Genomic DNA, 17552 nt, shown 5'->3' with positions numbered 1-17552 from the left:
GCCTATGACTCACCATACAGTGTGAATGTCAAAATGTCAGCTTTGTGAAAACATTGTCCCTTTTAGAGTCTAGGCTTCAAGTGGGCATGGGCTATCTTTTTAAAATCTCTTTTTATCTGCACAATAAAAATTGAAAAATTGAAAAATTGAAAAAAATTCAAGTGGTTAGTGTGCCAATGTATTTATGATGTATGAATATACATTCTAAGGTTCAGTAAGGGCCCATCTATTGTGATGAGGTTCTGGGTGCCTAAGTAGAGCCAGAGATTAAAATCCCCTGGAGCTGGGATGTAGCTCAGTGGTAAAGCCCTTGCCTCCATGCATGGAGCCCTGGGTTCAATCCCAGTTCAAAAAAAAAAAAAAATTTTTTTTTTAATTCCCTGGAGTACAAATTGGTTAACAGAACATAAAACCAAACACCAAATAACACAGATTGAGATCGTCACTGAGGATTTTCTATATGACAACCCACTGGTAAACAAATAACATGGAAGTAACATTGCCTTGGTTATATAAATATCTCAACAGGCTTCTTGGGGTGGCTCAGCTTTGATGTCAAGGAAGCACCGCAGGCTTCTACATGGTATCCACAGGTAAATGTCCTTTCCTCATTTGCGACTGGCTTTTATCTGGGAAAAAAGAATCTCTTTGTACTTTGCCCATTGAAGTGACATTTTGAAAACAGGCAAAAATGAAATAATTGTTTTTCCTGAAACAAAACAAAAACCTTCTAAATTCCCCCAGATGACTCAGACAAGGAATCCTGTAGAGCAGTAACTTATGTATGAGGACTGAATGTCCTTTTGCCTGTGGAAACTAATCAAGTCCCCTTCCTACTCTGTCCCTTTCTTTAACACAATAGGGCTGACTCAGTGGCCTGGAACCCGCACAAGATGCTGATGGCTGGAATCCAGTGTTGTGCTCTCCTTGTGAAAGACAAGTCTGTGAGTTTTCCTTTTATGGTCCTCTGGCATCCGAGGGGTTAAACTGTTGTGTTTGTAGAAGGCTTGCCATTTTAGCTTGCTCTTTAATGTCTTGGGCCAAGTGTACATGAAGGTCTTTGGGAAATGTTGATGGCCTTGAAAGGAAAAAAAATAAATGGGCCCAGATAAAAGATCTAGTGTTTCTTTTCAGGTAATTTTGGGGATTTTATTTAGGTATTACATAATCTCATTAGTTACAGCAAAATGGTCTCTCTCGCCCTCATTTGGATTATATTTTAAAACTCAGTTTTAAACACTGCCAAGATTTTTTTTTTCCCTCGTTGATTAAGTCTGGGATTTAAGTTGTCTTGAAACTTCTGCTCACTGAGAAAGTGGAACAGATGTGTGTCATACATTAAATTGAATGTTTAATATGCTTAGCTAGGGCTTAACAGCCCATTCACTAGGAAGATGCTAGTTCGGGGCTGATCGTGGAAGGCTGATTTATTAGAGAATTGCTGGTCTCAAGTGACTGGTACTTAGCTTCTCTGAGAACACTGGGGACAGTTGGAAACTGATTACTGTGAGGCAATGGGAAAGGGTTCAGGTTCCCCTTGGCCCATGGTGTAAGCTTGGCGTTTTCCATGGGTTAAACAAGGATCCTTGTGGGAAGTGGCCCAGGCTGGGAAGTGCTACTTCATTCTTAGAAATGCCTCCTCAAGATCTGTGTTCTGCATGTGGGTGATCTTTCTCAGCCATCTGTTTATATATTTTTTTTCTTTGGGGGACTCCCTTTGCCAATGTTAAAGTCATTTTTTGTTTTTAAGCATTTTTTTAAAATTTCAAATAAAAAAACACTTAAAATATGAAACCTACTCTTGCATGTGTTGATATTTAAGATTCTTTTTTTTTTTAAATGTGATGTTTGTAAGTCAGTGCCCTATGTATTTTGACAGGACCAAACATAATGCCCATCAGAAACTAAGCAGAAATTCTACATCTGTAGAAATAGACACTCTCAGGAATGTGAGTGTTCCGCTAAATCTTTTGTTAGGTCGGTTATAGCTGACTGTACTCAGTATCATTTGCCTTTTTTAACTTAGGTTTTTAAATTGTGGGGTGACTTTATTTATAACTGAAAGGTTAGTTTAAGATTACCTTATCATTTGCCATCCAAAGAACATAATCAACTTGCACATAGGTATGTACTTAGGACATGATAGAAATAGGAGTAAAACCTTCCTTTTGGACTAGATATAAGAACTAAAATGCACCTAGCAACTTCTTGTGCCCGACATTTTACATTTGCCATCTTCCTATTCAGCCAACCTGAATTACAAACTTCTCTGTTGGTGTGATGCTCTCAAGGGTAGAAAATTTAGACCAAAAATTTTATATATGTTCTTTTTAAGATTTTATGTACTTTTGAATGATATTTAAATGATTGAGCCAAGAATTAACTTATATGTATGTACAGAAGACAGTTGAAATTGTTCTGGATCATATAACTCCTTAACAGGGCTTAATATTTTTTAAAAATATTTATTTTTTAGTTGTAGCTGGACACAATACCTTTATTTTATTTGTTTGTATGTGGTGCTGAGGATCGAACCCAGGGCCTCACACATGCTAGGCAGGTGCTCTACCACTGAGCCACAACTCCAGCCCTAAAATTTTATTTTTAAAAATAATTCATTCCTGGATCTTAGTGATAAAAATAAGACCTGTGTCTACCCATGTGGCAGGAATTGGAGAGGTTAGGAAAGTTGTAGTCACTATGTGAAGAACTGAGCACTTATTAAAAAATGTCTAATTTTTTGATAAAAGCATTCTTTTTAATTTAAATGGAATCGAAAGTTCAAACATGAGATTTGAGATAGGGCAATCAGTTTAAGTTTTGTGTTGGCAGCTTTTTGTCTCCTTTGAACCTGCTTTCTGCTTCTGCTGTTCTCTTTAATATTCATTAATTTGATCCTTCTATCAACACTGACTGATCTATGTGGGCCCAGCATTGTGAGGATTCCAGGCTTATAACAGTGTGTAAAACAGATGTATTTTCCAGAGTTGAAGCGATTATTAGCTCACAGAGAAGACAGTCAACAAAATGGACATATTTATTCCTTTAATGGATATTTTGCCTTTTTTTCTCCCATCATCCTTTATTTTCCATTTTTTATTTGTGCATTATAGTTGCAGCTAATGATGGGATTTGTTGTTACATATTCATACACGCAAACAATATCTAATTTGGCCAATATCCCTTCCCGGAATTTCTTCCCTCCTTCCCTCTCTTCCACCCATTGGTCCTTTTCCTCTACTGATCTCCCTTTGATTTTCATGGGATTCCCCCTGAATTTCTTTTCCTCTTTCCTCTCTAGCTTCCACACATGAGAGAAAACATATGACCCCTCACCTTCTGAGATTGACTTATTTCACTTAACATAATGGTCTCTAGTTCTTTCCATCTTTGATTGTTCTTTTGATCAGTGCATTAAAAAATGGCAGACGCCACTGATTGTAAAACCAACAGCCATTTCATCCCTTTTCTTCTTATCCGTCCCCAGATACTCACCAAAGCAGTCTTTCATTGCCAGGTGACATAGAATTGGCCAATGCAATGGAGGAGAATGTGATGAGGGCTTTTTTTTTTTCCCCCTCTGGCAGGAGGTGATACACAAAATGAGCATTCTTCCCCCTTCTTTCTAGCCTGGATACAGTCATATCAGAACATGAAGCACAAATCTCTGACAGTAGTTAGGTAATGGACCTTAAATTAAAACATAAACATGCACAAAATGGCAGAGAAAAAAAGGAAAAGTGTTGGTCTCATACCAACCTTGGAAGTGCCTACTTTCAGATTTTTTGTGACATACAATCATTAAAATTAAATGTCTTCATTGCTGAAATCATCTCCATTGGGTAATCTATTGCTCATCTCTGGTACAGAGATGGGTGTCATGCTTTGATCACATGTAGCATGGAGACTTGAGATGTTCAGGTGGAAGGAACAGTATGTGCAAATTCTCACAGAAGAGAAAGTCCTTTGTAAATTTTAGAAACTGAAATAAATTTACTGTGGCTAGACTAATGTGAAGATTCGCATGGAATGAGACAAAAAAAAATAAGCAGTCAGTAGATCAGACAGAATCTTAGACACCATTCAAATGACTTTAGACTTGATCTTCGGAAAAATGGGAGAACTTTAAAACCAGAGAGTAATTGGAAATTTGCATTTGAGGCAATAATTTGGAGGCAAGGCTGGATGCAAGACTGAAAGAAATTTGGTAGAGTTGATGGCACGGGAGTTGAAAAAAAAATGTTGTGAAATCCTAGATATATCTTAGGTATCAACTAAACACAGCCAAATTGCCAATTGTATATTGTAGATAAAGAAGAATGAGGGATCATGTTTGATTCCTTGAGTACTCATATGGCAGCTGAGTGAATGGTCCTGTTTAGGAAGATGGAGATGTTATAGTTAAAGCTTTGTCCCAGGGTTTCATGAACTGACTTCCAGACCACTCACGTATAATCGAATCAAGCCTTTATTGAAGCACACCGGTGGCGGCTGACCAGAACATAAAGCTGTTCCCCTGATCAGCCTCAAACAATTGCAAGGGCACTCCTTATAAGCCTGAAAACCGCAAAAGGGATGTTCAGGGGTCTAGCCAATGCAAGCAAGCCAGGTTACAGAAGCGGGACAGTGCAGTCAAGAGGAGGGAAGCCTAACCAATCACAGTTAGCCCAGTCACCCCAGTTACAGAAACAGAGCCCCGTTACCCTAGTTACAGAATCAATACCCCATTAGGTAGTTCCGTGTTCTTAAAGGTTTCTATAGCAAAAGGAAAAGAACATCTTGCTCCAGTCATGACTCTTCTACTTGGCATGGTTGTTTTACAGGATGAAGTCATAAAACAAAATGGAGTCACATTTGCTCCTACTATCACAGAGAAGGAGAAGATTCAAGAGTGAAATATCTTTATTTTTACATTAAATTTGAGATTCCTAAGTGATATCCATTTGAGGCAGTTGACTGAGTCTAGGAAAAGAAGTATTTGGTAGAAAAGTCAAATTAAGAAGTTATTGACAGAGGTGATCTCTGAGGTCATAGGAATGGATTGGATGCCTTGGGAAGAACTTTAGACTGAGATAAGAAAATGGGCTAGAACTTAATCCTGAAGAATTTCAGAGTCTAAAACTTGGATAGAAGAAGAAGATCACCTCATGAAGGCTGACTCAGAATTGTCAGGCAGAAAGTAGGAAGGCCAGGAGAGAGGGATGCCAATTAAATTGACAGAATAAATGGAGAGAAAAGGTCATATCTTTTCCTCACTGATCACAAGATTTATGACTGACACTTCTTTCTATATAACCAAAGAGAGATTACCAAGAAAAAAAGCATTAACAAATTTATTTAACCAAAATTTTGTGGGACATAGATGAGGACTCAAAAACCCAGGGAAAACAAAGTATTTTTATGGCTGAGGCATACACAATTGTGTGTGGAGAAGGGGTCTAATCTGGTGGATAAAATATGAAAGCTTAGCAAGGTTTGCTTGTCCGGGTTCTCCCTGGCCTCCAGAGATGGGACAGAAACCTGTGGAATAAGGATCTTATGAACTGCTCTCACAGATGGTAGGTCAGAGAATTCTTTATCACCTATTCAGAGGAGGAAGGCAGGAGAAGGTCAGAGAGTGACCTCCAAGATGCCCTATTTGGGGGTTGTGATCTAAACCCTGACAATGTCATGAGGGATGTGAGTGATTTTCATCCTCCATGTCACAACTTAAGTGCCACTTCTTCAAATGTTCTGGGACCAACCAAGGTTAACTAACCTCTCCCATTGATCTCTCTGAGACTGTGTTCCCCTGCTTTGTGGTACTCATTACTATTTGTAATTATGATTTCTCATGGGAGATGTTTCCCTCCTGCTAGAATGTAAACTGCATGAGGAAAGTGACTAAAATCATTATAGTCACCCTATCCACCTAGTATCTAGGAAGTATTCACTGAAAAAGGAAAAAAAAGAAAATAAAACTAAAAATCATGGGGAAATTTAATGATTGATTAAGTACATTAAAAATCCCAAAAATATCCTCTTCCATGTCAGCAGTAACTAGGAGTTTTCAGTTTTTTCCCTACCCCAAATTATTCCTTTTGAGAGCTCTGAGATACAATGATTAAAATTTTAACTGATGAGATCTGTTGCTGGGCCCCAGACTGGGCTTGAGTATGCCTTTGGCAGTAGTGGATGAATAGTGATTTTAATTTGGACTCATTTCTCCAGTTGATGGAAGGGGTAACTTGAGTTAAAAGAAAGCAAATTGCTCAGTGAGTGTACTGCTAAGGCAGAAATTAACTCCCTAATTTGTACCCCGAGAGCGCTGAGAGCTCTGACATTGCTCACAAAGCCCATCTTTTGATTGACTGGCTGATCCTGTTTGTGTTTTTAAGATCCTGCATTGGAAAGGACTGGTTCAGAAACTAAGCATCTCTGATACTCTTGAAGTGGTCCTACCACTAACCGTCTTTCATGGTAGAGATGAAGAGAAAATCAGGGATTTAAAAAAAAAAATCTGTGATTCTAAATAAGTTGACTTCAGATGTAAATGCTGGATCTACAAGGCTGTTTTGTATCAAAGACAGTTTTGATGCTTTGATCTAAAATAAAAGGCAATATATTCTAAGAATCAGTTTCATAGATAACAGCAAATCTCAATATGGGCTGTTTGATTTTTAGTGTTTATTAGAAGGACTTTTTAGTGTTAAAAAAACTTGACGCAGAAGAACAGGAAATCTGCTAATCAGAAGGTTTTTGAGTGTAGATTGTTCCCCTCCATTTCTATCTATCTTTGTCATCTGATTTTAACTTACAAAGCCTTCCTGGTGAACTCAGCAGCCACAGTGAATTCAAATGAGATATTTCATTTTCTTTTTTAGAAAGATTATGTTGCACCTACCCTATGGATTTTTAAAAATCTTCTCCATTTTTTTTTAATTTTTATTGCACAAGTAATGAATATTAATCACAGATGAATCAGAAAATTCAGATAAAGAGAAAGATGAAGAAAAGGAGACACAAAACACTAATATCCAAAGATGCCTTTGATGTACTTCCCGAGACACACATTTCTCATGGGAGATGTTTCCCTCCTGCTAGAAGCTTCACTTAAGTGTATACATAGGCGCCTTACCTAATCTACAAAATTTGGAGCACATTTTGCTTTTAACATGCATTTTCTAATTTAACAAAATTGTGAATATTGTTCTACATCAGCATGAATTCTATAGAATTTCAAATAGCTGCATGGTGCTCTGTCATTTTAATATACTATAATTAACTTGGCTAATGCTTATTACTGACCAATTAGATGGTTTTGTTTTTGGCTATTACAAAGTTGGTTGCCATCATTGAGGCTAAATCTTTGTGCAGATTCTTTAATCTCCCACTAGGACAAATCCCCAGAAGTAGAAGAACCACAATTAGCTTTCAAGGTGCTTTTTTATACGTGTTCCATAATTCCCTTTAAAAATCATTTACATTCCCACTGGCAGAGTATGTCTGTGTGTGTGTACGTGTGTACATTTTAACCTTTGACACTGAAGGGGTATTTACTTATGTCAATTTGATAGGCAAGATATTTGTTCATTTACAGACACAGATACTGATGTTTGCCAATTTTATCTGTTGACATTTTAGTTCTTCTCAAGCGACTTCTTTGGCTCAAGGTATTGACATGCAATTCCTTGCTACCCAGGTTTTAAATGCGAGGTCTTGGGAGATAGGATTGCAATTCTTTTCCATTCATATTCATTTCAAAAGAGGCTCAGAATGTAGACCCAATTTTTCTTTAGAAGGAGTAGGAAGAAGAAGAGGAGTAGGAAACTCATCCAGAACACACTCGTTGAGGATATGCTATAGCCACATACTGCACTGCACACACACAATAAAAGAAAAGAAAAGAAAAAAAGAAGAGAAAGGTGACTGATGTCATTTTCCAGTGTGGCTCCGAAGAAGAAGGCAGAGAATTTTTGCCTGATTATTACATCTAAGAACTAATTACTACTGAGCCCCATTTCAATTTATTTTCTAAGTAGTAAATGAGACTTTAAATGACCCCTGTTATATGCCATTTTAAAAATTGTGCAAGAAAAGAAAGTAGATTTATGATGGAAACTAGAGCAGACAATATTTGTTTTTGTGAGGATTTCTTTTTCAGCTCTTGTTTTTCTTTAGAGTTCTGATAGAACTGCCATTAGATGCTTTGAGAATGAGTAATCTGATCACCAAGGCATTTGTTTCCTCTCATGCCAGAGCTTACTCACACCTTCTCCATATACATGCATTCTAAATTTCTTTAGAATGATAGTCTCAAGCTAATGTCACAGAAAAAGGGGAAGGTAGGTGTTTAAAACTGATTAGAAAAGAGAAACAAATCAATTGTAGGGAAGACATCAATCTCCTGTGCTTGGTGCTGCCAAAATCATTCTCTGTATCTGGATATTCTCAGTTGAGCCGAGAAAATTCTTCCCAGGCCTTTCAGCAAAGTTGTAAATTGTATTGCACTTGCAGAATGCATTGGAGCTTTGGTAAATGGTCCTTTTCTTCTTGAATCCTGTGTTTTAAAAATTATAATCATAACAACAGGTAATTTCCTTTTCATGAGGCTTTTGGAAATTTGGTGCCTGTGCCTGCATATATTAAAATGTGATGTTATCAGCAGTAGCAAACACTTTGATCATTTCTGCTTTCCTTTATGAGAAAAGGGGATATAATGATGTCGGAGTCTCATGTTCAAGATTCACTGTTCTCCCCCACCAAACAAAGCAATATAATCAGGTTTTAGTATTTGTTGGTATTACCCTTGCCATTAAGTTTAACAAGGGAATTTGCACTGGCACTTTGCTTTAGATCCATTCTCCTTAAAGCATAGTATATTAATCCTATTGCTGATTGTGATCCCAGGGGATATGTCATTGCATAGTCATGATTTACCCACCTAATTTCAGTCACCAGTCACCATCTAGTCATAAGCATTTGCAGGGCCTAAAGCAAGACTTGAGCAGCCTATCAGGGCCTATTCCATGGTTCTTGGAGTCATCTCAAGTAGACTGAACTACTGGAGGACAGAATGGTCCTTCTTTGCCACTCCAGTCTGACTGCTGTGTACAAGCTCTGGTGTCAATTAATGCTCAGTAAAAATGATTCTGGAAGGGACTGAATGTATCTCTTTTCTGTACCACCAAATAGTAATGTATTTTGTAAAAAAAAATTGTTACCCACAGTGTCAAGTATTGTGTCCTTTACCCAGCAATTGTATCTTTTAAGTGTCAAAAAGTGTCCCTGCTCACTATTAAATAGGAATTCATGATGGGGGATAGAAATGATAGTTTGTCTTATCCATAAATTTGGATATATCCCCATATTTTCTTATGTCTCACCTCATGTTGACACTTAGAAAAGAAGTATTTACGTGGTGCCACCATTTGGCCTTTTATTTACATGCCTCAGAGACCAATAATAAGTCAGTGACTCATGCTTTCCTTTTTCAGAAGCCTTCTTGTCTTTCCCTGGGAAGTTATTTTTGTCTTAATGTCTAATGATGCTGTTTTTTATTGGAGACTGGACAAGTGGATGAGATGCTTGCTTCTCTAAGGTTCCCTGGGTCCTCTCTTGACCCTTTCTAATGAACAGAATGACGTTCACAGTCTGCTCTTTTGCTGGCAATAGCTGTAATATTGGATCCAGCATCTTGGCCAACAGCTTCCCAATTTCATCCTTGAATTCCTTCAAAACTCTTGTGTGAGCGCCACCTGGTCCTACTGATGAAGCTACACTTATTTTTTTTTTTTTTTTGTCTAAAAGGAAAGTTTTTAAAGATCTCATTTATTTTTTTTTCCCTTTTCAACATGGGCAGGCCCCATACAATCAATTTATTTATTTATTTATTTATTGTTGGTTGTTCAAAACATTACATAGTTCTTGATATATCATCTTTCACACTTTGCTTCAAGTGGGTTATGAACTCCCATTTTTAGCCCATATACAGATTGCAGAATCACATCAATTACACATCCATTGATTTACATATTGTTATACAAAAGAACATACAAGAGGAAAGGAGGGGAAAGGGAAGCTACACTTATTTCATCAGTTTGGCCTTTTGATGAGTTGGGGTTTTGCCCACTATTGAATTTCATTTTCTACCTATTTCTAGAGAACAGTAGGGGCATGGGAATCTCTCTAACCCCATTCCAGGTAAAGATTTCACTCATCTTGGGAGATATCCCATTTCAGTACGGAACTCCAAACTTTGATTCTTTACCAATCACCACGAAAGACTTCAGATTTGCTAAGAAATGACCAAAAAGGGGGAAAAAATGAAATTACACTGTGTGTTCTTTTGTTGTCACCAATTCAACAAAAATCAGCAGTTGAGAAATACCTAAGGGAGAGGTTTTTGTTTAAAGAATGATTTTTTTCCTACCTTACCATGTAATAATACCGATTAGGGTCCCATAGTACAGGAAGAATATATAGGTGAAAATCTAAGGAAAAGGAGTAACATAAGGGTAGGGGCAATAAAAAGAAACCTGAAATGAAGCTAATGGAAAATTTTATGCCATAATTAGCATGCTACACCTGCCTCAGTGGGTATGATAAATTTGTTTTTAGTGTTTTTAAAGACTCCCAAGCATCTGCCTTCTTCTGCCTTTTATTTTACTTTTGATTTATAGCAGCAAGACCTTCTCTTCTATTTTTGCTCTCTAGTGTGACACTTGACATCCCTTTGACTTCTTGGAGTGAATCATTCCATTTCTTTTACTTGGCATATTTGTTATTTTTCAGGGAAGATGTCTGAAAATACACCTGATAGTCGTAATTAGGCTTTCTAGCTTTGCTGTTCTAAGGACAAAACATTTCAGAGTCATTTTTTTTTTCTGGATTTTTTTCCTTCCATGGTAATTCCAAATGTCAATATAAGACCACATGAAAAGAAGACGTGTTCTAATTTTGGAAAATAGTTCAGAAGTGTTAAATCTAGACATAAATTTTAGTAATTGCATTCAAACTGTAATTTGTACAGAAATTGTCAATGACATATAAAAAGAAATTATTTGAAATTTGGGTAGAAAAACAGAAACAATAAAATAGCAACCTTATTTTTTACATAGGGATCCCAATGCCCAAAGAAGGAATATCTGAAAATAGAAGTGTTACCCTAAACTTGAATCTCCTGCTTTCAACATGTGAAGGTGCATATAACTCAGGCATGTGAGCACATGCACACATACCCTCATACAGCAAGCATTTGAAGTCATTAAAATACTGATGGAAACAGGGCAAGGTGGTGCATGCCTGTAATCCCTAGAGGCTGGGGAGACTGAGACATGAGAATCACAAGTTCAAAGCCAGCCTCGCAAATTAGTGAGGCCCTAAGCAACTTGAGAGACCCTATCTCTAAATATAAAAAAGTGCTGGGAGGTGACTCAGTGGTTAAGTGCCCCTGGGTTCAATCCCCAGTACCAAAAAGAAAAAAAAAAAAAAAGAAAAAGAAACATGCTGATGGAAAAATCACAATGTAGACAGCTTTTTGATTGCAAAAGCAACTCAGCATATTCTCTGGTAGATCATTCTGAGAGCTATTTAGGAGAGTTTGAATGTGGTCAGCCTTTCTTTGAAATTAAAACTTATTATGAAATATAAGAAAAATGTAAAAATACAGTTGTCCTTCCATATCCATGGTTCTAGATCCACAATCAACCTCAGATCAAAAATGTTTGAAAAAAAGATTGATCTATTCTGGCCAGGTACAGTTTCTTCTCTTGTTGATAACATCAATCTGTATTTACATTTTAAATTTATTGTACTATAAATTATTACTTATAACTTATATTTATAAGTAATCTCGAGAAGACTTAAAGTATGCAGAAAGATGTGTAGGTTACATGAAATTTCAGATTGATATTTGGATTAGAGTTGCTTAACTGGTAAAGTCTGTGCAAATATTCCAAAGTCTGAAAAACTCCACAATATGAAACACTTCTGGGGTCAAACATTTTGGATAAGAGACACCCAACCTATACTATGTCATATTATATAAGGGACTTGACCATCTACAGATTTGGGTATGGGAGAAGTCTTGAAACCAAGCCCAATGGATGCTGAGATACAACTGTATGCTAAATGTAAATGGACAGCTTAATTTATTGTCAAATGAGAAACCAAGTTATTCCCGCACCTTTTAAAACAACAAACGTAACCAGAAATCCAGAAATTTTCCATGTCCTCCTTCTCCATATTGAATTTTTTGAGTTTTAGCTCTGTTCTGTAGCTACACAGTCTCAAATAATATAATTTACTTTTGCCTTTTTGATCTTTATATAATTGGAATGTACTTGGTGCATTTTCTCTTTTTTCTTTGGTACCAACGATTGAACCCAGGGGTGTTTAACCACTGAGCCACATTCCCAGCCCTTTTTAAAATATATTTTATTCAGAGATGACCTTGCTAAGTTGCTTAGGGCCTCACTAAGTTGCTGAGGCTGGCTTTGACCTTGTGATCTTCCTGCCTCAGCCTCCCCAGCAGCTGGGATTACAGGTGTGTACCTTCAGGCCCAGCTACAGCATGCATTTTTTTTTTTTGTGTGTGTGTGTGTGTGTGTTTGGGTTTTTGTTGTTACTGTTGCTCTGATTTATTCTGTCTCTAAGATTCATGCATGGTGTGGCACAAGCTGATGATTATATTTATTCTTTTATACTATCCCACAATTGAACAATGTTCTATTTGACTATTTGTGGGCATTTGGGTTATTCCAATCTCTGGTTTTACAAAACTTTGCTGTGAGCATTTTTGTGGACATATCTTTATTGTTTGCTGTATCTCCGAGGTTTCTTCTGGGACAATTTTTCTTTCTAAAGACCATATGTAGGAATTTCTTCCGGATTGCCTGATAGCATTTTGTTAGATGTTGCCTCATTGGAAATGTCCTTATTTCATTTTTCTCTGGATGGAATTCTGTCAGTGGTTTTCTTTCAGTACATTGATGATACATTTCCCTACACATGCTTTTGATTTTTATACTTTTTGCTTTAGCATTTTGATATTATGTTAAAATGTTAACTGTCATTTATTTGATGTTAAAAATGAACTTTTTTTCCTGTTGGTTTCTTTTAACATTTTTAAGTTTCTTTGTTGTTCACCATGGTGTTCTAAATGTGGATTTTGTTTTGGCTTCACTGGACTTGTTAACTTTGGGGATTGATGTGTTTTATTGGTTTGAGAAATGATCTGTTTAATTACTGCCTCTGCTTCCTTCTCTCTCTCTTTTTCTCGGGCAGTCCAGTTAAATGAATGTAGACTGTCTCATTTTTTCCCCTCTTAGTCTTTGTTTTGTATGCTCCATAATTGTATCTTTCCATGCTTCATTGTGGGCAATTTCTTCTGACCTGTCCTGGATTCTTCTAATTCTCTCCTCGGGGTTACTAAATCTGCTGTTAAAGCCACCCCTCATGATCTTATTTTGTTATCATCTTGCCAGTTTTCTAATTTTTAATTGATTCTTTTCCACCTACATACTGTCTCTAGCTTCTTATTGACATTTTAAAGATAAGTGGTTGTCTTCCTGAACACCATGAACTATATAAATTGACAGCCCACCTTGGTGGACTTCAAAACCTAGATTCTCTCTGGTAATATTCCTGTCATTTCTTTTTTGATTCCCGGCTACTGTATTGTCAAGAGCAACACCTTATGCTTTTTGATGGTTACTGAATATTTGTATTTGAAATTTTACTTCTGGCAATAACTTGAGACCTGGGGTGAAATCAATTTTTTCTCTTGGAGGATTTTACATTAATTCTTCTGGGCATTTGGGTAACTTAGAAGTCCAAGACCAAACCTTAAAGACTTTCTAGACCTTCAGGATATGACCTGTATCTCCACTTTAGGGTGGAGATCTTTGGGTCCCAAACAAAAAACATAGCTCTTCTTGCCTCAATGACACTGAACTCCTTAAACTGTTCTCTGAGCCCCTGGGATATCTATTATTGAAAAGTGATAGAGAACATCATGTCTCCAGACTTGGTGGCCACAGGACCCTCATCCATGTTCCCTCCCTTCTCATCTTTCTGCTTCTTGTCTTTGGTGTCCTCCCAGAGTCTGAAAATGTCATGGGACAGAAATGTCTCAAGAATCCCCCTTTGAGTTCCTTTCTTGTTCCTTATAGTAGTTCATCTCTGTCTTGGGTAGTGCTATACATTTTATTAGAGGCAATTTCAATGTTTTGTCTCAGAATTTTGTTTGTGTTTAGTGAGAGGGTTCCTGATTCCTCTAGTCCTTTTTTGCTAGAATTGATGTGTGCCAAGCTTTGGATTTTTAATACACAGCTGCTGTTTAGTACTGCCAGTGGGGATAAATAACCATTAATTTATTCCTCTTTCCATCTACCCTGCAAATATATAAAGCTTACGAGGCATGATCCCTACCCTCAATGAACTCAAAAGCTAATAGGGACAGTCAATTCTAAGTGAACAATTAAAATATAATGCATTTTAGTATATAGGTAAAAAAGAAGTTGTTTGGGGTATATAGTTCAAATAAGTGCACACTGCTGAGGGAGCTAGTCAAGAAAATTTCAGTGCAGTAGAGACGAATTTTTAAAATCACTTATTGGTATTTTCTTCCCATGTCTAAAAAGCATTAATATAATTGCCACAGCAAACAGAATCAAGCATAAAGAAGATCATAAAAATTACTTGTAACCATTAGCCAATGTGAAAGCATTAAAAATTATCTTGACTGAGGCATATTATTGTATTAATATGTCTATATCATTGCTGACAGAAACAGATTATTTGGCTTCTATAACCAGCATCTTACTTTCTGTGCCCTGTCCTTTGCTGCCTTATGATCTGAGAAACATAAGGCTACTGGAGCTTGTAAAGTCCCAATGACATCATTCCTTTAATGATGGTCATACTTATTATGGAAGCAGCTAAATCAATATGAGTCCAGCTCTGCAGGGTCCTCCTGTGAAAGTTCATATATATTTTTGGAAGCCCCTTTTCTATTGAAAAATCTACGATGTCTCTCCCCCTGTTTCCATTCCCATCACACACCCCTCACACCCATAACTGCTCAGATTATCAGGGACTTTGCTACAAAGACAAGAATGTAACCCTGCTGATACTAATGTCTCCTTCAATTAGGAGACATTGGTATTTGGAAATCTCATCCAGCCATCTCTTCTTCTCATGGGATTTTGTCATCTCTCTCTTTTTTTTTCTTTGACACATATTAACTTTCATCTATAGAGAAAAAATTTCAAAGTGAAACCAGACTTCCATAGATATAAATTATCCCATTAGTTGTACCAGATGAGGCCCAATGTTTCATAGCCCCTACCTGCCCACCTGAGGACATGAGAAACAGTCTACAGTGAAAACTCATTTGTGTAAACATTGGGAATTTTAGAATGAAAGAATAGAGGAATGTTAATTAAAGGTCAGAAGAAGATAGGGTAAGACAAGAATCTAACAAAATGTTCTATTGCTAGAGTGACCCATCCATAGGACCAAATGGCTCTGATTGCTTCGCTGAGTCCATGTGGCTGCCATTTTTATAGCTTCAGAACTTGTCTCATCTAATAGGGCAAGACTTCATTCACTCTCTCTCTCTCTCTTTTTTTTTTTAACATTGCTACAATTGTATTAACTCTTTCTTAAATTTATTAATTCTAATAAGTTATAAAGTAGACAGTAGAAAGCTCTTTGAATCATTGTACACAAATGGAGCATTATTTTTTACTTCTCTGGTTATGCATGAAATAGAGTCACACCATTTGTGCAAGCATACACATACCTAAGGTAATGATGTCTGTTTCATTCTACCGTATTTCCTTTACTCTCTCCCCTCCTCCCCTTTGCCCTATCTAAAGTTTCTCTGCTTATCCCATGACCCCCCATATGGATTAGCATCCAATTATCAGAGAAAACATTCAGCCCCTAGTTTTTTGAGATTGGTTTATTTTGCTTAGCATGATATTCTCCAACTCCATCTATTTACTTGTAAATACCATAATTAGGCTCTGACTTCCTTAACAAATCAAGAATCAATAAATGGGGGCTGAGGCTGTGGCTCAGTGATAGGCTCACTTGCCTGGAATGTGTGAGGCACTGGGTTCGATCCTCAGCACCATATATAAGTAAATAAAAAAATAAAGGTCCATTAACAACTAAAGAAAATTTTTTTAAAAAATCAATAAATGGGACGGATTCAAACTAAAAAATTTTTTCTCAGCAAAAATTACAATCAATGAGATGAAGAGAGAGCCTACATTTGGGGAGCAAATTTTTTGCCATACAGACATCCAATAGAGCATTATTCCCCAGAATTTATAAAGAACTCAAAAAACTTAACACCAAAAAACCAAACAACCCAATCAATAAATGAGCTAAGGAGCTGAACAGACACTTCTCAGAAGAGGAAATACAATCAATCAACAAATATATAAAAAATGTTCAACATCTCTAGAAATTAGAAAAATGCAAATCAAAACTAAGATTTCAACTCACTCCAGTCACAATGGCAGTTATCAAGAACACAATCAACAATAAGTGTTGGTGAGGTTGTGGGGAAAAGGCACACTCTTAACATTGCTGGTGGGACTGCAAATTGGTGCAACCAATTTGGAAAGCAGTATGGAGATTCCTTAGAAAACATGCAATGGAGCCATCATTTGACTCAGCTATACAACTCCTTGGTCTATACCCTAAAGACTTAAAAACAGCATACTATAGTAATGTAACCACTTTAATATATTATAGAAGCACAATTCACAATTGCTAAACTGTAGAAGCAACCTAGATGCCTTTAATAGATGAATAGATATAGAAACTATATACATATACATTATGGAATAATTGAAGTATTCTCATCTGTTCTTCTGAATGGTTTGGGTGAATTTTTAAAGTTTAAAAACCTTCCACTGGAATTACTCTGTAGAGTTGTGTTTTAATTTACTAAATAACTTGAAAATATTTAACATCTTTATATTAGTTTGGCCTTCTCACCTAGAAACATAGTAATTGCTCTTCATTTATTCAGATCTCTTTTATGTCACAGAAAAGTTCTTTTTAATTTTTTTATGGAAAATTTGAAACATAAAGCAGAGATAAACTTTCATGAACCCATCACCTAACTTCAATAAGGATCAATTACAGCTGATATGATCACATCTGTCCCTTCCCCATTCCCAGTATAATTGAAGGGGGGAAAAAGCATCATCATTATACCATTTTACTTGGAAATATTTCAACTTTGCAGACTTTCATTGACTTTTCTCATAGGAGAACTTAATATGATTTGCTTGGGTTATTTATAAATGTTTATAATTGTTAATATTATGTGTAGCATCTTGTTTGTTTTTAACCTTCTAACTGTTAATGCTGGTATAAAGGAAACTTTTTAAAGTATTTACTTCTATTTAACTATTTGACCTGATTTCTTATTAGTTCTCAGAGATATGAAATTCTATTTTTTTTTTTGTAGCAAACCCAGGTCCTCACACTTGCTACACAAGCACTGAGCTACATTCCCAGCCCATTTTCTTGCATTTCTCAGAATA

General features: G+C 36.5%; 1 protein-coding gene across 4 annotated transcripts in view; it reads left to right on the top strand.

Moving 5' to 3' along the window:
• Gadl1 (glutamate decarboxylase like 1) overlaps nt 1-17552 on the top strand; it is a 185353-nt gene that overhangs the window by 72326 nt on the left and 95475 nt on the right. For all 4 annotated transcript variants that reach the window (XM_046436961.2, XM_058576715.1, XM_058576714.1 and 1 more), the window contains 2 exons: nt 529-593; nt 863-944. In XM_046436961.2, coding sequence (XP_046292917.1) covers nt 529-593; nt 863-944 — 147 coding nt within the window. The remainder of the gene's footprint in view (nt 1-528; nt 594-862; nt 945-17552) is intronic.

This window comes from Marmota monax, unplaced genomic scaffold (genome assembly GCF_021218885.2).
Source record: "Marmota monax isolate L192 unplaced genomic scaffold, Marmota_monax_Labrador192_F-V1.1 WCK01_AAM20220418_F8-fsc00021, whole genome shotgun sequence".
NCBI classification, from domain to species: Eukaryota; Metazoa; Chordata; class Mammalia; order Rodentia; family Sciuridae; genus Marmota; species Marmota monax.
The sequence above is the reverse complement of the archived record's forward strand: the minus strand, read 5'-3'. Positions and strand labels throughout refer to the sequence as shown.